Source organism: Oncorhynchus nerka, linkage group LG2 (genome assembly GCF_034236695.1).
Source record: "Oncorhynchus nerka isolate Pitt River linkage group LG2, Oner_Uvic_2.0, whole genome shotgun sequence".
In the NCBI taxonomy this organism is placed as follows: domain Eukaryota; kingdom Metazoa; phylum Chordata; class Actinopteri; order Salmoniformes; family Salmonidae; genus Oncorhynchus; species Oncorhynchus nerka.
The window spans coordinates 18924221-18943486 of record NC_088397.1 but is presented as its reverse complement, the minus strand read 5'-3'; the positions used below and the strand labels follow the sequence as shown (position 1 = coordinate 18943486).

The 19266-nt window shown below is 42.6% G+C and overlaps 1 protein-coding gene across 7 annotated transcripts; it reads left to right on the top strand.

The window, feature by feature from the left end:
* Nucleotides 1–445: 445 nt before the first annotated feature.
* On the top strand, nucleotides 446–19081 carry LOC115132152 (ATP-dependent RNA helicase DDX3X-like). Of its 7 annotated transcripts, none has more exons than XM_029664458.2 (18): nucleotides 446–764; nucleotides 7299–7350; nucleotides 9307–9357; nucleotides 9914–9958; nucleotides 10992–11316; nucleotides 11453–11560; nucleotides 11748–11847; nucleotides 12093–12228; nucleotides 12370–12566; nucleotides 12938–13098; nucleotides 14352–14496; nucleotides 14741–14885; nucleotides 16899–16949; nucleotides 17735–17916; nucleotides 18145–18262; nucleotides 18376–18529; nucleotides 18639–18769; nucleotides 18957–19081. In XM_029664458.2, the coding sequence occupies exons 1-18, from the start codon at nucleotides 720–722 to the stop codon at nucleotides 19040–19042; spliced, it is 2232 nt and encodes a 743-aa protein (XP_029520318.2). In that variant the 5' UTR covers nucleotides 446–719; the 3' UTR covers nucleotides 19043–19081. The 7 variants fall into 7 exon arrangements, with proteins under 7 accessions (XP_029520318.2, XP_029520310.2, XP_029520328.2 ...); XM_029664450.2 differs by having other exon boundaries at nucleotides 9911–9958; XM_029664468.2 differs by lacking the exon at nucleotides 9914–9958 and having other exon boundaries at nucleotides 447–764.
* Nucleotides 19082–19266: the final 185 nt, after the last annotated feature.

Genomic DNA, 19266 nt, shown 5'->3' with positions numbered 1-19266 from the left:
TTGATAGTTTATTCGCCGTTAGTCAGCACCTCCACACAAACTATTATTCTGGTTGTGCGCCAGTTTTTTTATCTACTTAGAAAAATAAAATATATTTTGAGTTTAACACTTTAATACATGATTCCATTATTTCATAGTTTTGATGTTTTCAGTATTTGTCCTCAATGGACAAAATATGAAAAAATAAAGAACTTAAATGAATGGTATGTCCAAACTTTTGACTGATACTGTATGAGGTATTGATTGTCATATATCTTTATATCTTTAACTCAACTATGACGATATCGATATTCTACATCACAATTGAATATTAAATAGTCCAGCAAATTATACAAACGTAGCCAGACTTTTAAAAACTTTTTGGAAAGGGTGATACAATGTCGTGATATGCGCAATGTCCTCTGCTCTTTGTGGTTGTCTCAACCAATAAAATCTCGCTCTGGGTTCCTGCTTCTAGCTTCCATTACACCACGACACGCACCACCACCAGTTAGTAAGCGGTGTCGGTTTTAAAGGCTTTTGACCACCTAACTATAGTGTCATGAAAATAAGCAAAAATAATTTACAGTAATATAATATATCAACTGTATCTTCAAGGTTCATTCATTCGGAAATTGACAAAAGAAGAAAAGACGAGCGAAATCTAAGGGACGTCGACAAACCGGCAAACAAAGAGATCCCTTCTCGACGACAACATTTTTCCTCAATATTCTTTAGTTATGAGTCATGTGGCCGTCGAAAATTTACACGGTCTAGAACAGCAGGTGAGTTTTCTGTATTTCTTGTTTTATTTGTGTTCATGTATATAACACGTAGGAATGAGTAGAACGAGTCTGAAAATGCAGTCGTGGATACCAAGCTAGCTGATTAGCTTTGCTCGCTAGCTGTAACTGCGTGTGTTGTCTAATCTCTGGGTAAAATGGAGGCCGGTGGGTGATAATGGTTGGTGACGATGCTTCACGTTCAACAATGCAGTATTTCTCACAATTGGGTTGATCCTTAACTATACCTCTAAGACATGTAATCTAACCCCTATGTTCAATGTTGGTGACATTAAAAAAAAAATATATATATATTGCATTTATTCACTTGAGCTGATTGTTAGCCTGCTTGCTAGTTTGGCCTCTAGTTAGCGTTAGGTACGTACGCTAACATGAAAGCTAGCTGGCAACATTTTCTTCTGCGTCACTGTCACATTGTTTTATTCCCGAATGAACAAAGCGTGTTTATGCTTTGCACAGTTGCTGGCTAGCAACGACTGCACTGTTTGGTTTTGTGTTGTGCTATAGATTTTGTTGCATGTTAAAGAACCTGTCATTGTTAAGTCATCCAGTTGTTGTCACCTGTAACGTTAGTCCAGCCGACAGTACCCAGGAAAACACTCATTAATTTGGTATGGAAGCATTATAAAAGTGAGTCTTGCTGTAACTGCATTTGCAAATGCATCATTTGTCTATGTTAAATAAGGTTTCATCTTCCATGTTTGACCAAACATAATTAGTAAGCTGTCATGACATTTTCTGATAGTCAGCAGATGCATATTTGACATGTGCTTGGCAGTGTAAAAGGATGTTGGGTTGGTGGGGGCCAACTTATTTTGACACAGGAAATAAGACCTCTGAGCCATGTTGGTCACGCTCCTTGATAACCTGTATTTGTCTGTTAAAGCAAAGGACTCGAGGGGAAGAACTTCGGTAGCAGTATATACGTTTGAGCAGAGAAGAATCTAGTCCAACTCTGTAATTGGAGTGTTTTGGTAGGGTTAGGGAACGAAATCAAGCTATGGTTCGTTCTGGTGTTACACTTTGTATTCCATGACTTAGAGAAGCTTCTCATGAACACACAATACTTTATTTCCTGATGATAGGATTTACCATTGCTAATATCAAATGTTCAAGTGATCTAAAAAGGTCGCGACAGGTCATTGTCAACCCCTATTCAATAATGGCACCAAATCACTTCTCTGAATTCTTAAATGAAACACATATTGTCCAATATTTCAAGATAGGGTGGTTAGGATATTTTCAGGGCTGATGTAGAATAGAGATTATTCAAATAAAAGCAATAAATTATTAATTTAAAATGTTGTTATGCAAATTAGGCACTTCATATGCAAACCAGAATACATAATTACTGTAATTTAAGTCCAATTGAAAGTAGGGTGGTCATATTAACAGATATAAATGCTTTATACCAAACTGAGTTGGCAAAAATTTGAAACAATTTATGAACTTAGCTTTCAACTTTTTACACTACTTTATGCAAATTACATATTTAATACACTCCTTACACCCCCCCCCACACACACACACACACACACTCACACAGCCTAATGGTGTCTGCATGCTTCTCATCCACAATCATTTGGAACAGTTTGTGCATTTATTATAACGACAGTGTTACATTTTTGTTCATTTTGGTTTTCAGCAAGTTTTTTTCCCCTGGCTGTTCACGCCCCTTCGTCTGTGAATGCTCAGCCGTATGGATTCTTCAATGAAGTGTGTTGACATTCCAATGAGAGTAATATTTTTCACTTTAGAAATAATGCCCCAAAATGATTTGTTAGATGAAAAAATGGGGAAAAAAGGGGGGGGGGGAGAGACACGTCTTTGGCAACGACCTCAATGATTTACAGATTTCTTGAGGTGTCTATTTTGACCAGGTGTATTCTGGCTATGGTGTCTCAAGATGGACAAAGGTACTATTGCTTATTTTTTTCTAGTTTTTTATGCGGTGTTCTTTTAACTTGTCTAGGACATGGACCCCCCCCACATTCCGCTGAAAAGGCAGCACAGGAAATAAAAATATTTTTTTGAAATATGTAACTTTCACACATTAACTCTTGTAACTACCCATCCTGGATCCGGGAGCGTTGCCATCAACTGACACTAATTAGCATAACGCAACGGACATAAATATTACTAGAAAATATTCGTGAAATATATTGAAACACAGCTTAACCTTTTATTAATCACCCTGTCATCTCAGATTTTGAAAATGTGCTTTACAGCCAAAGCAAGACAAGCATTTGTGTAAGTTTATCGATAGCATTATGCCTAGCTAGCAGCAGGCAACCTGGTCATGAAAATCAGAAAAGCAATCAAATTAAATCGTTTACCTTTGAGCTTCGGATGCTTTCACTCAAGACTCCCAGTTAGATAGCAATTGTTCCTTTTTTCCAAAAATATTATTTTTGTATCCGAAATTCCTCTTTGAAAAACACCTTGAGGATTGATTATAAACAACGTTTGCCATGTTTCTGTCGATATTATGGAGCTAATTTGGAATATTTTTCACATTTGGCTGAGAATTCGAACGGAAATTGCGGTCACGACAACGCCGAAAAATATTCCAAATTAGCTCCATAATATCGACAGAAACATGGCAAACGTTGTTTATAATCAATCCTCAAGGTGTTTTTCAAATATCTATTAGATATCAACCGGGACAGGTGGCTTCTTAGTAGGAAAGAGAGAAACAATGGCCGCATTTGTCTCTTAGGCACAAAACACTCTGAGAGACTCCAGCTGACCACTGACGCAATGTTGACGTTCAGGCTAATTTTTCAAAATAAAAGCCTGAAACTATGTATTGTGACACTAGACACATTAGGGAAGCCATAGAAAGAGGAATCTGGTTGATATCTCATTCACTGCTCAATAGGGACGCATAGGAACGCAGAGCTTTCTTTCCCTTCCTGATTGGATTTTTCTCAGGCTTTCGCCTGCAATATCAGTTCTGCTATACTCGCAGACAATATTTTTACAGTTTTGGGAACTTTAGAGTGTTTTCTATCCTAAGCTGTCATTTGTATGCATATTCTAGCATCTTGTCCTGACAAAATAGCACATTTACTTTGGGAACGTTATTTTTCCAAAAATGAAAATAGTGCCCCCTAGGTTCAACAGGTTAACAAGTCCAATAGAGCAAATGAAAGATAAACATCTTGTTAATCTACCCATCGTGTCTGATTTTTTAAAAAATGTTTTACAGCGAAAATACAACATATATATTTGTTATATCACCACCAAATCCAAAAAAACACAGCCATTTTTCCCAGCCAAAGATCAAATGAATCACTAACCTTTGATAATCTTCATCAGATGACACTCATTGGACATCATGTTACACAATACATTTGTTTTGTTCGATAATATGCATATTTATATCCACAAATCTCGATTTACATTGGCGCCATGTTCAGAAATGCCTCCGTCATATTACAGAAATACTCATCATAAACTTTGATGAAAGATACATGTTTTACATATAATTAAAGATACACTGGTTCTTAATGCAACCACTGTGTCAGATTTTTATTTTATTTTTTACAAAAAAAGCATACCATGCAATAATCTGAGACGGCGCTCAGACGTAAATATATTTCTCCGCCAGGTTGGGAGTCAACAGAAATATGGAATTACATCATAAATATTCCCGTTACCTTTGGATGATCTTTCATCAGAATGCAGTGCAAGGAATCCTAGTTCTGCAATAAATCGTTGTTTTGTTCAATAATATCCATTACTAGTGTCCAGTTAGCTACTTTTGCTAGCACGTTTAGTTCACATGTCCAAAAGCTGGCGCTGGTCCAGGCGAACTCGGACGAAAACTTCAGAAAGTAAAATTCCAGGTCGAATAAACTGGTCAAACTAAGTAGAGAATCAATCTTCGGGATGTTATCATATATATCCAATAACGTTCCAACCGGATCATTAGTTTTTGTCTACAGAGTAATGGAACGCAAGGCATATAATGAGTACTGCGCGTAACCAGGAACTGGCATTCTGCCAGACCAGTGACTTAAATAGCTGCCATCCGGTCCCACATCACACTAGAGGCTTCATTCCACGTTCTACTGACTGTTGACATCTAGTGGAGGGCGTAGGAAGTGCGAACAGATCCATATATTTTTGGGATGTGAATAGGCGATGAGTTGAAAATCAAACAGCCCCAGAATTTCCACTTCCTGTTTGGAAGTTTGCCTGCCCTATGAGTTCTGTTATACTCAGACATAATTCAAACAGTTTTAGAAATGTCAGTGTTTTCTATCCAATAGTAATAATAATATGCATATTAGCATCTGGGACAGAGTAGGAGGCAGTTCACTATGGGCACGCAATTCATCCAAAGTGAAAATGCTGCCCCCTATCCCCAAAAAGGTTAAGGGAATATATGAGCACACTCGTTCGGCTTGCCGAAGGCATGCGGAAGGCTTAAGACACACACTTCTCAGCATCCCCACACAGTTACCCAACACACACTTCTCACTAAGTCTGAACTGTATCACAGAAAGCTACTAGTCCAATAACGTACACTATATGGCCAAAAGTATATGGACACCTGCTCGCCCAACATCTAATTTCAAAATCATAGTCATTAATATGGAGTTGGTCCCCCCTTTGCTGCTACAACAGTCTCCACTCTTCTGGGAAGGCTTTCCACTAGATGTTAGAACATAGCTGCAGGGACTTGCTTCCATTCAGCCACAAGCATTAGTGAGGTTGGGCACTGATGTTGGGTGATTAGGCCTGGATTGCAGTCGGCGTTCCAATTCATCCCAAAGAGTTGAGGTCAGGGCTCTGTGCAGGCCAGTCAAATTCTTCCACACCGATCTCCACAAACCATTTATGTATGGACCTCACTTTGTGCACAGGGGGCATTGTCATGCTGAAATAGGAAAGGGCCTTCCCCAAACTGTTGCCACAAAGCACAGAATCATCTAAAATGTAATTGTATGCTGTAGCGTTAAGATCTCCCTTCACTGGAAATAAGGGGCCTAGCCCAAACAGTGAAAAACAGCCCCAGACCATTATGCCTCCTCCACTAAGTCTTTGTTGGCACTATGCTTTCAGGCAGGTAGTGTTCTCCTGGTATTTACCAAACCCAGATTTGTCCATTGGACAGCCAGATGGTGAAACATGATTCATCAAACCGAAGCACGCGTTTCCACTGCTCGAGAGTCCAAAGGAGGCAAGCTCTACACCACTCCAGCCGATGCGTTGCGCATGGGGATCTTAGGCTTGTGTGCGGCTGCTCGGCCATGGAAACACTTTTCATGAAGCTCCCGACTAACCGTACTTGTCCTGATGCTTCCAGAGGCAATTTGGAACTCTGTTGTGAGTGTTGCAACCGAGAACAGATTTGTATGTGCTTCAGCAGTCCTGTTCTGTGAGCTTGTGTGGCTACCACTTGCTTCTAGACGTTTCCACTTCACAATAACAGCACTTAAAGTTGACCGGGGCAACTCTTGCAGGCCAGAAATTTAACGAACTGACTTGATGATGCTTCGTTGAAAGTCATTGATCTCTTCAGTGAGGCCATTCTACTGCCAATGTTTGTCTATGGAGATTGTATGGCTGTGTGCTCGATTTTATACACCTGTCAACAACGAGTGTGGCTGAAATCCACTAATTTGAAGGGGTGTCCACACACTTTTTTTTATTATAGTGTTCCATAAAGTATATTTGGATTTTTGGACATTGGGTAACAGCTGATACTTTGTTTAAAAAATGCTATCCATTTTTATTTGAGTGAAAACTGATTTGTTTACTGAGTTTAAATAAATAAAACGTTTTTAATTTTTTTTTTTACATTGGTCCATTATTTCTCCCTCACCGAACACCCTAGTTTTGGGTCTATTCCTTTTCACCAACTTTCTTCCTGGATATCTACTGTCCTGTAGGTTTTCAGTCCAACCCAAATTAAGCACATCTGATTCAGCTAGTTAAGGTCTTGTTGAGCAGCTAAATGGTAGAATCAGGTGTGTTAAATTAGAGTTGGACGGTAATCTCCAGGAAGAGGGTTGTGCAGCCCTGATCTAGACTATTGGCAGTTTTGAGTGTCTGCCTTGCAAGAAAGTATCTTTTGTTGCTTGCAAAGGTACACCCATGGTAGACTGCTCTGCAAAGTGTACAATTGAAATTTACTGTAATCGGATTGCGGTGGGGGGGGGGGGGGGGGGCGACAACTAGACAGGAGTTCCCTGCTTCACATATGTATAATGGGGGAAGCACTGTAGTATAAGGGATATTCATGTCTTTCTGCTTTCTGGAGATCAACAGTTTGTCACTTTATTTGGATAGTGTGACTGTTGATATGCAACTGCTGGTGTGGGTTAGGATAAGTGTTAGGGTTAGTTGAAATGTTACTGTAGAGCATCTATAGATGGAGTGTTACCCAGTTTTTGTCACCCTTTGTCTTGCGGCTTACTGTCCTATATGCATGTTTAGAATTACATTTATCCGTAACAGTGTTTACCGTAGTACTTAATTGTATGTTTTAATTTTCTATTTCAGCTTGCTGTCCTAGGCTTGAACAATGCTGATGGGCAGGGTGGAGGCACTGGCAGTAAGTGATCTCTACTCTTTGAGCCAAAGGACATCTAGGTTGTGTTATGGTGATCCTTTTCTTTTATGATCACTTGGTCTGAAGCGGCCCTCACTCTTATCCTTTCCTTCAGGGCCATTGGGTGGTTCAAGGACTGAATATAACCCTCCCCGCAGGTGGCCTTTTTAATGGATAATTCATACCCCAAAGTCAAAAACTTGTCAGGTGTTTTCAGGCCTTAGAAGTGGTCTGAAGTCGAGCTGAGTTAGTGTTCTGCAGGAAACTGCAGATAAATTATTGGTACTGTCCAATAGAGGTCGACAGATTTTATGATTTTTCAACGCCGATACCGATTAATCGGTCAATTTTTTTATTTAATTTATTTGTAATAATGACAATTACAACTACCGAATGAACACTTATTTTAACTTAATATAATGCATCAATAAAATCAATTTAGCCTCAAGTAAATAATGAAACATGTTCAATTTGGTTTAAATAATGCAAAAACAAAGTGTTGGAGAAGAAAGTAAAAGTGCAATATGTGCTATGTCAGAAAGCTAACTTTTCAGTTCCTTGCTCAGAACATGAGAACATATGAAAGCTGGCGGTTCCTTTTCACATGAGTCTTCAATATTCCCAGGTAAGAAGTTTTAGGTTGTAGTTATTATAGGAATTATAGGACTATTTCCCTCGATACCATTTGTATTTCATTAACCTTTGACGATTGGATGTTCTTATAGGCACTTTAGTATTGCCAGTGTAACAGTACAGCTTCCATCCCTCTCCTCGCTCCTCCCTGGGCTTGAACCAGCAACACAACGACAACAGCCACCATCGAAGCAGCGTTTGAAACGCTATTAGCGCGCGCTAACTAGCCAGCCATTTCACTTTGGTTACACCAGCCTCATCTCGGGAGTTGATATGCTTGAAGTCATAAACAGCGCAGTGCTTGACGCACAACGAAGAGCTGCTGTCAAACAGATTTGATTTGAAACCGCACCAAAGTGCTGTTTGAATGAATTTTTACGCGCCTGCTTCTGCCTACCACGGCTCAGTCAGATACTTACATACTTGTATGCTCGGTCAGATTATATGCAACGCAGGACACACTAGATAATATCTAGTAATATCATCAACCATGTGTAGTTAACTAGTGATGATTGATTGTTTTTTATAAGAAGTTTAATGCTAGCTAGCAACTTACCTTGGCTTACTGCATTCGTGTAACAGGCAGTCTCCTTGTGGAGTGCAACGAGAGAGAGGCAGGTCGTTATTGCGTTCGACTAGTTAACTGTAAGGTTGCAAGATTGGCTCCCCCGAGCTGACAATGTGAAAATCTGCCTTTCTGCCCCTGAACAAGGCAGTTAAGCCACTGTTCCTAGGCTGTCATTGAAAATAGGAATGTGTTCTTAACTGACTTGCCTAGTTAAATACAGGTGTAATTATTATATATATTTTAATCGGCGCCCAAAAATACCGATTCCCGATTGTTTTGAAATCGGCCCTAATTAATCGGCCATTCCGATTAATCGGTCGACCTCTACTGTCCAATCAAAGGCCCACGAAACATCCCATTCCTGACATCCCTGGCCTTTGTGGGAAAGAGACTAGAGTAGGGAGCTTTAAACTATTGGGACTGACTCACATTTCCATCAGTGTATTACTAGGTTCATTTAGGTATAAGATGCCATCAAGTGATTTCACTTGTTTGTTTTTAGCAAATTCATTCTCTTATCATTTATGAAATCGCATAAACGCCATTTAAGTTTTCAGTTTCCTCATTTGGGATACAAGACAGTTTTCCAATTTGTTTGTTTAATCAAACAGGCCAGATAGGCTACTTAATCCCTATTAAATGAATCCCTATTAAATTAAAGGGATTGAGACATCCCTAGAATAAGACTAGGAACCCATTAGACCTTTGACGTGTTTGTGTACAGTACTTCCCTTGTGTTCACAAGTCTGTCTCTCTAGGGACCTGTTACATTCCACCTCATTTACGGAACCAAGAGGCTTCCAAAAATGGTAAGTGTCGTCCCCCCATCAACAGTACCACCTCTATGAGGTATGCCAGTTGGACACCGTAAAAATGCCCTGGCCCCCTAGTGGTCAAGAATGCCATAATACATTGTAGTGGCCCATAATAAACATTTCACAAAATTGATTGAGCTAGCAACAATGTTGTGAAATTCCCTTTAAAAAAAAACCAGACAATTAGCTTTAGTTTTATCTTGACAATTTCTTCTCGCTGGGCTGGGACAAGGTCAGCTAGAGGGTGACCCGACTGTATTGATTTTCTCCACTAGTTGGAAACAGTGGCGTAAAGGTTGCGTTAGAATCCCCATCTTATATAGCCAGCCGCTTGTTTTTCTCATCCCAAAAGACACTACGGGAAGACGGACACAAAACCGTGCATATCCAATGTCCTGGAGTCCATTTTGTGACAGCATCTGGGAACTGCGTTGACAAACCATCAACCACTCCATTTCCCTGCTCTTACTGGCCAACATTCACTGTACATCGGCAGCATGTTTTCATCATGAAGCTCCCCCCCCCATGACGCTTTTTTTTTTTGCAGCAGATGCTTTCTCTAGACAGAGCGCTTTGTCAATGGCACCAGGAAGCTGTAAGTCCCTTTACAGTCCGCTCTTTGGCTGAGGGAAGCTCTGGCGTTTTTTTTATTTTAAATGTTGTCTTTATTTTATTCTGCATGTTTTAATTAAATTGCCTACCAGAACAGTGGTCTCACTCAATTCGATTAGAAAACAAGGCCACGTGCATTTAGACAAGGGGACTGGAGGCTCTCAAATTACATCTTTAAAACCACATTCCCATGGGTGCAATGAAGACATGACTGGCTTTTTCCTGCATTAAGGGTGTTGGCATCTGCTCACATGCTTACATTTTGTTCAAACAAAAAACAGCCTCCATTAGTTATGTCATTCCAACATACTGCTTAATTGCAATGTATCTATTTATTTGTGTGTGGAATTGAAAGTGGTAGGTATTAGCAAATTAATGCTGCTTGCATAACAAATGTTCCTTAATCGGGACCCTAGTTAATGAGCCAAATTATTGACTTGTGTATACTGTTTTGTATGGCTTGTGCATTGTTTACTGGGAAAATAAGCCAGGTCCTTTTTAATTGAAGTATTTCCCTTTTCAGAGGCATCCATGAGGTACAAGTGGTGGGTATCTGGGATGTTAAAGCCAAAGGAACCAAGAAGGGCGTGGTTCCTTTGTGCCCCTAACTCCTACTAGCTCTAAAGGACCTCAACACATTTCTTACAGCCATCCAGGTTGTTCTAATCTGTTAACATAGAAAGGCTAAGGGGAAGTAGTTAGAGGCTGAAATGGAACTGGGCCTACTTGGTCCAATTCTCTCTTCCTATAGGGTCCATTACTGCCTACCACCGTTGTGCCCTTGAGCAAGACACAACCTCTAAGTGCTCTAGGGGTGCTGCTCTCCCGCTGCCCCTGTGTTGCTCCCAGCCTGTGGTGTCTGTGAGATTGGGTACTGTGACAGCAACAACTAAAGAATATCTGTGCAAATGGACCAATAAACAACGTATTGTATTGACTGCGTGTGAGGAGGAAACCCTCTTGTACTATGGGAGTCAACATGTCTCCCCTCTATTTCCTTTCTGTTTTTACCCAAGATATGCCTGGCGGTTGGGACGGTGGACGCAACAATGGCTTCGTGCAGAATGGTTACCACGACAACCGCATGAATGGGGGCAACAGGTACAACAGTGGCCCGCCTCGCATGGAGAGGGGCAGGGGGGGTGGAGGTTTCCGTGGCGGAAGGGGCGGGTCCTACAACCCGGTACAGCCTATGCAGAATGCCGGCATGTTTGGAGTCTACGACAACAAAGATGGCGGCGGCTGGAACACGACTAAAGATGCCTACACCAGCTTCGGCGCACGTCCCGACAGGGGAAAGTCTGCTTTTTTCAACAACGGCGGGAGTGCACCCCGAGGAAGGTGAGAAGACTAGAGAATTCACTCCCAAGCCCTTAGCCAGCAGTTTTCAGGTTCCTCAGAGTTCTGTGCTGTACCATGAGGCAACTCATTAGCAAGCTAGCTTTCCTGACCCCTGTGGTTATGTTATGATTGACAGTTACCAGCGTGGAGGGTTTGGAGGCAGTGGAAACAGCCGCTGGGTGGAGGAGTCCAGGGATGACGAGGACTGGTCCAAACCCACTCAGGCCAATGAGCGCCTGGAACAGTGAGTAGTAACCTAACCTACCCCCCTTTCTGCATACTAATGATATTTCAATAATGAGGAGTTACCAATGTAATTTTACAATACATCACTATCTGCTGTCCCTTATCAACATCCCCTCTCGTTAAAATTGTCACGTAGACCTTTTTCTGTCACTTTCCTGACCTTCTGTGTTTCTGCTTCTCCCCAGGGAGCTGTTCGCTGGTGGCAACACAGGGATTAACTTTGACAATTACGACGACATTCCCGTTGAGGCCACTGGCCAAAACTGCCCCCATCACATTGACAGCGTGAGTCCCCAAGTATTCTAGCCAAATAACCCTGTTTCAGATCCAGTAACCCTCATGTCCTATTAGTCAGCATTTTGTTAGTATTCTTCAAAACCAGAAGCGTTTCCCATGGGCTCTACTGAGCAGCTTGTGGTGCTGTTGATCCCCCTGCACATACACCCCCCCCCCCCCCTTCCATATGAAACAGAGTTGCGTGAAAGCTGTTTGGTGTTCATTTGAGTGACTGGTTTGTCTTCATATTTCAGTTCCAAGACGTGGAGATGGGAGAGATCATCATGAGTAACATTGCCCTGACCCGCTACACTCGGCCCACTCCGGTCCAGAAGTACGCCATTCCAATCATCAAGAACAAGAGGGATCTGATGGCCTGTGCCCAGACAGGTTAGAACCAGAGCGAACTAGAACCACTTCAAATTGGTCTGGAGAGCTATATGCAGATATGACTTACGACAACTGTATTGTACTGTAGTTCATTTAAGTATAAGTATAGGTATATGACTAATATAAACTGTGGTCTCTCAGGTTCCGGTAAGACTGCTGCGTTCCTGTTGCCTGTACTGAGTCAGATCTACACTGAAGGCCCAGGAGAAGCCCTCGCTGCCCAGAAGTCTGGAGGACAGGACAACGGAAAGTATGGTCGCCGTAAGCAGTACCCCCTCGCTCTGGTCCTGGCCCCCACCAGAGAACTGGCCCTGCAGATCTATGAAGAGGCCAGAAAGGTAAGCAACTGCCCTCCTCTCACCTGGGATGTTATTGCGGGTGTAGCAAAATGCTTGACACACCCACGCAATGTGACCACACACACAGAGGGGACAGATATCCCATCAGCATCAATACCAGCTAGGTCGGTAGCGGTCTGCCAGTGGGCCTCTATCTCTTTATCTCTGTTTTTGTGTTGACGGCCAACCAGCCAAGGTTGGTATTAGGGAACTGCAGTGTAACACACAATCATTGTTTGTGTTCTCCTTTCTCTCTCCTCTCTTGTCCCTTTCCCTGCCTTCTCTCTCTGTACCCTGTATTCCCCCTCTCGCTTCTCTCTCCATCTCTGTACCCTGTATTCACCCTCTTCCACCCCTCTCTCCTGCTGTAGTTTGCATACCGGTCCCGTGTGCGTCCTTGTGTGGTGTACGGAGGGGCTGACATTGGCCAGCAGATCAGAGACCTGGAGCGAGGCTGTCACCTGCTGGTGGCTACACCTGGACGCCTGGTGGACATGATGGAGAGGGGCAAGATCGGCCTCGACTACTGCAAGTGAGTAGACTTCCAACATGCTGGACTGCTGGCAGACTGAGCTGTCCCAGACATAGCGTCTGGTTCTTGACTTCATTGTTTTTGAAAGGTGTAGACAAGTTACAAAGCCCCAGGGCCCAGTCACTAGGCACTTTACCTAGATTAATAACCTAAGCCTTATTCGTATTGGGTTAGTTTTACTGGGGGAGATGTGGTGATTTGTTCACATAATTCCCATCTGTGATTTAAGTCCTGTCCAAATCTTCCATGTCTGTCATTTTTAAGTAGCAGGAGAGTAGTAAATCCAGCTGGAAAAACCTAGCATCTCCAAAGTACTCTGATAATACTAGTCATGTGCGACTCGATATCCCTGTCTTTTGAGAGAAATGTCTTGAGTTTGACAGGCGTTGCTCATGGGTTTGAGCAAGAAACAATAACTGATTTAGATGGGTTTTTAAGTGTATGTATGAAGGGCCTACATGTACCAACTTTCAGTGAATGCTTTTGTTTATACGTTTTGTGGCAATTAATTGAATGTTGTTTTTTTGTGCATATTTAATCTCACACTTGCTGTTAATAGATCGCAAAGCAGCATTACAACGTAGCTAAACTTTTGGAAATGACAACTTCCCTTTCTCAATCATAGCCGAAAAATGCATCGCAAGTCTGCTATTTAGCTCGCATCTGTGGAATGGGGGCCTTTTAAGGACGTTTTCTACTGCAGAACGCTAAAATACCCTTATGATTGTACTTCCTCAATCCAAAGCTGGCTTGGTATACTTTAGAAACTTGGGAGCTAAGCTCTAGTTATCAGTGTAGCCTGTTGTCACCTGGACATGTTGAAATATATCTTCACACCTAGAATAAAAACCTCCAGGTTTCCGTCATAACTGTCAATTTATTGAGTAGGAAAATAATGAATTACGGGGCAGTTTGGGGAAATAAACTTAACCCATCTGAATCGTCCTCTGGAATAAGACATTCTGGGGTAATAATTACATAACCAATGTTCTCTAGTAATACTAGCGCTGTGCAAATGGAGCTCTAGATGAATTGCGTACATGTGGGCAATATAATTCATTCCACCTAGTCCATCAGAGTGCAAGCAAGAGCTGAGACCATATTGCGTAGGCCAGCTCTAAATCTCCTGATGCTACTTATCAGACTATTGATTAGTTGAATTGGCCTGCTGGACAGGAAAGGAATCCTACATACCCATGCAACTATGATGGGAAAATAGGTCTACAGCCAATCCCTGACCCTGTCTCTGTTAGTTATCTGGTGCTGGATGAGGCTGACCGGATGTTGGACATGGGTTTTGAGCCCCAGATCAGACGCATCGTGGAGCAGGACACCATGCCCCCTAAAGGCATCCGTCAGACCATGATGTTCAGCGCTACCTTCCCCAAGGAGATCCAGGTACTCACACCCACATGGTGTTCAACTCCCTTTCCTAAAGAGATCATGGTACATGGACAATAATTCTTACACTCCAGTCCCCACAATTGCTTATGTATTTGTCAAAATTATTATTGTGCTTAATGAGGAAAGGTGTTATTTGCCATATGTCCTCTCTATGGTGTATTAACCCACCTTTCCACACACATTTAATAAACTGTCCTCCATGTTGGCTCCACAACAATAACACAAACCCCTCGGTCAGATCCTGGCGCGTGACTTCCTGGAGGAGTACATCTTCCTGGCGGTGGGAAGAGTGGGCTCCACCTCTGAGAACATCACCCAGAAGGTGGTGTGGGTGGAGGACGGTGACAAGAGGTCCTTCCTCCTGGACTTGCTCAATGCTACAGGTAACTACCTGGACTATACTTGTCGCTGGCTCAACCCCCCTCTCCTGTCCCTGTGTGTTACTTACTGAAACTTTTACTTGTAGTGCAGGGTTTCTCAAAGCTCATCCTGGGGACTCGCTCACTGTGTTCTGGATTTTACTCCAATTAAGCAACAATTGTATATACATTGATATGTGGTTGGTAAGGGCATTGAGTTATCTGAAGGAAGCTTTGATTGGTTGAAATTAAAACCTGCGTGGACAGTGGGTGTTTGAGGACTGGAGTTGAGAAACCCTGTGTTTGAATAGCCCCTCTCTGTGTCTTATGAATATGTTGACTTGATCAGTTGGGCTAGGTGGAATCTGCAATGGCATGATTTCCCAACATCAGCTGTCTTTATTCAAATCTAACTAAATCCTGAAGCTAATCATTGATTGAATATGCAGACATGTCTTTGATAGGACATCTTCCCAGCAGATTCCACCTGCTCCTAACACTTGGCTAGTTCCTGATTTTAAAGCTTGTCAGATGTAAGCTATAGATCTTAGAAGATGGGTAACCATTCAGCTGTGAGGGTCTAGTATTGATTGCATTAGGTATTCTGTTCATTCAGATGGTCATAAGCCTGGGTTTTGTTCAGTGGGCAGTTTTTGTGTGTTGAACGTGACCCAGTGTTGGTAGTGTCATAGGGTCAGATGTGAGGTGAAGACTTGTACTCTAGCTTAGATATGTTGGCTATCATAAACTGACCCTGCCTAGTATCCCCAACCCCCAGTTACTCCTATGCAGAGCCATGTACACACAGAGTTCAGGAAACCATCCTCCATGTTGGCACCAAATGTTCCTCAACAATAACATTCTAATAATGAGGTCGTATTGGAACTTGTTGGTACCATTAACCTCTCTGGGATAGGGGGATGCAAATGTCCCACTTGGCCAATTACCAGGGAAAATGCAGAGCGCCAGATTCAAATAAGATACTATAAAATTCAAACCTTCATTAAATCACATATGCAAGATGGCAAATTAAAGCTACACTCGTTGTGAATCCAGCCAACGTCAGATTTCAAAAAGGCTTTTCGGGGAAAGCATAAGAAGCTATTATCTGATGATGGCATAGCAGTAAACAAAGAGTAGCATATTTCAACCCTGCAGGCGCTACACAAAACGCAGAAATAAAATATAAAACATGCCTTACCTTTGACAAGCTTCTTTTGTTGGCACTCCAATATGTCCCATAAACATCACAAATGGTTCTTTTGTTCGATTAATTCCGTCCATATATATCCAAAATGTCCATTTATTTGGCGCGTTTGATCCAGAAAAAAACTACTTCCAATTTGCGCAAAGTCACCACAAAATATCTCAAAAGTTACCTGTAAACTTTGCCAAAACATTTCAAAATACTTTTGTAATACAACTTTAGGTATTTTTAAACGTTAATAATCGATCAAATTGAAGACTGGTCTATCTGTTTTCAATAGAGGACGAGAGGAAACTTAACGCTACTTTTCAAGTCTTGCCCAACTCTCCAACAGCGTTACCCTTTTCCTGGATGGCCGTACTTCTTCATTGCACAAAGGAATAACCTCAACCAAATTCCAAAGACTGGTGACATCCAGTGGAAGCGATAGGAACTGAAAACAAGTGCCTAAAAATATTGTTTCCCAATGAGAACTCACTGAACAGACAGACCTAAAAAAAAAAAAATCTGAGCGGTTAGTCCTCGGGTTTTGCCTGCTTACATAAGTTCTGTTATACTCAGACATGATTCAAACAGTTTTAGAAACTTCAGTGTTTTCTATCCAAATATACTAATAATATGCATGTCTTATATTCTTGGCATGAGTAGCAGGAAGTTGAAATTGGGCACGCTATTTATCCAAAAGGGAAAATGCTGCCCCCTATACCTTAAGAAGTTAATGGCGGCAATTGGGTTTTCTGATCTCTGTTGGCTAGCCTCCCCCTTTTAATGTCACATATGAACTGTTGAAACTGCAATGAGTTTATCATCGGGTTTGGTTTTATCCAAAGTCATTCCGAGCGAAGTTCAGGACAATGCAGGTGAAAACATAGAGAAACCTGGTAAGTAGGAATTTATTATTACTAAAGTGGATGTAGAAGCTTGTATCTCATTTCATATTTCAGTTTATTGATTTATTGCTTGGCCTGTATTGGTTACCCATAGTAGTCATCCATTTGTGTCCAGGCGAAGGTCCCGTTGGTTCTGATCAGCCATCTAGTGTGGTTGTCATTGTGAGGTCATAAACTGTTTTGAAGGGTGTTGTCTCCTTTGTGTGTGTGGGGGTTGATTTGTTTAGCCCACATCCTGCTTGCTACTGCAACCGTTTGCCATTTCCTACACATATGCTTTTGTTATGATGGCCACGGCAGCTTGCAAAATGTTCACTGCAGGTAGAAAAATCAATAACATGATCCACTATTCTACCAGACGGAGAAACATGTTCAAACATATCTCATCTGAATGGGCTGTAACATTTTAAACATTTTGAAGAAGCCCTCTGGTCATCATGCATCACGACTCACTGTAGAGTAGCCTGATACAGCTTAGATATGCAGCTTTTCTTTGCCAGAGCTTCCATTTCTTAGCAACACTATGGATGTTTCTCCTCTCTCCTACTCCCACAGGGGGTAGTGGGTAGATGCTGTTTCCATACCTGTAATGTCTCCCCTGGGGCTCGTTTAGGAGGGTACTGAGCAAGCACTGAACGTTGCAGATAGAAATGCCACGAATAGACCTGACGCTAAGCCTCCCATATCAGAAACTGAGGCCATGTCTGTTAGAAATAGATTCTGTATATCTGAACATTTTTAAGCAGTGACTCACCGGTCATCCTTCTCCTCCCCAGGTAAGAACTCTCTGACGCTGGTGTTTGTGGAAACCAAGAAGGGAGCGGATGCCCTGGAGGACTTCCTGTACCGTGAGGGTTACGCCTGCACCAGTATCCATGGCGACCGCTCCCAGAGGGACCGAGAGGAGGCTCTGCACCAGTTCCGCTCGGGACGCTGCCCCATCCTGGTCGCCACAGCGGTGAGTCTGCAAGCTGACATTTTGGTTTGAATTCTACAGCTCTGTGACAGGTAAAATATATTGGTTGACAAATGATAAAGCCAAACACACTAGATCTTTGTTCAATACTGTTCAAGGCCTGGTGTTTGTTTTGCAATATGGTTGCATGTTGGGGTCATTTAAAAAGGGAGCTAACATGCTTCTGTTCCAACAAGGCGGCCAATAGTTGAATTCGGTCTCTTGTACCAGGTGGCTGCCCGTGGCCTGGACATCTCCAATGTCAAGCACGTCATCAACTTTGACCTGCCCAGCGATATAGAGGAGTACGTCCACCGTATTGGCCGTACTGGACGTGTAGGCAACCTGGGTAAGCCTCTACAACATTCAAGAACTCTCAACTCTCCACTCAGCGACACGTAATGCACAATTTTTTATTTAGATAACTATTTGACTAACATGGTGAACCCTCTCCTCTCCCAGGTCTGGCCACGTCGTTCTTCAACGATAAGAATGGCAACATCACCAAGGACCTTCTGGACATCCTAGTGGAGGCCAAACAGGAAGTACCCTCCTGGCTGGAGAGCCTGGCCTATGAACACCAGCACAAGAGCAACACCCGCGGACGCTCCAAGAGGTACACACACCACATGCTTACACACACACACTCCTACATAAAGGAGCATAAGTACAAGGGTTTAGAGACGTTTCACTCTCTTAATCACTGACTCATCCTCTCTGTTTAGGTTCACCTCTGGTGGCTTCGGAGCCAGAGACTACCGTCAGACCAGTGGCGGCGGCAGCACTGGAGGGTTCGGGGGTCGTGGTGGACGCCAGCCCGGTGGACATGGAGGAAACCGTGGATTCGGTGGCGGCGGTAAATATCAGTTAAAACCTCACACTGGAGCAACATTTGGGTATAAATATTACTGTTGGTCTATCCCACAATTCTTAGGACACAAGTCCAAGAGTTAGTGTTTAATTCCAACCATGCTCCACACAGTCCTAATTCTCCTAACACTGTCATGATCCCCCCACCCCCACCCCACCCCCCCACATCACAGGTGGCTTTGGAGGCAACTTCTACACCAGTGATGGCTATGGAGGAAACTACACTCATCAGGGGGGAGTGGACTGGTGGGGCAACTAAACATCCCTCCAACCCTATCCCCATGTACCTACACCCCCTACCATCGCAGTGGGTCGCACCACGCCAAACTCACTGATAAGGAAACCACATGTGTAACCTAAGCCAGACTATATAAACCCCCGTGTAGCTTCAAAACAGACTGCAGTACATTACCAGCTGTGATTCTCTGACCGCTTATCCAAAAAATGGAGCTGAGAGACGGGGGACCGAGAGGACAGCTGACC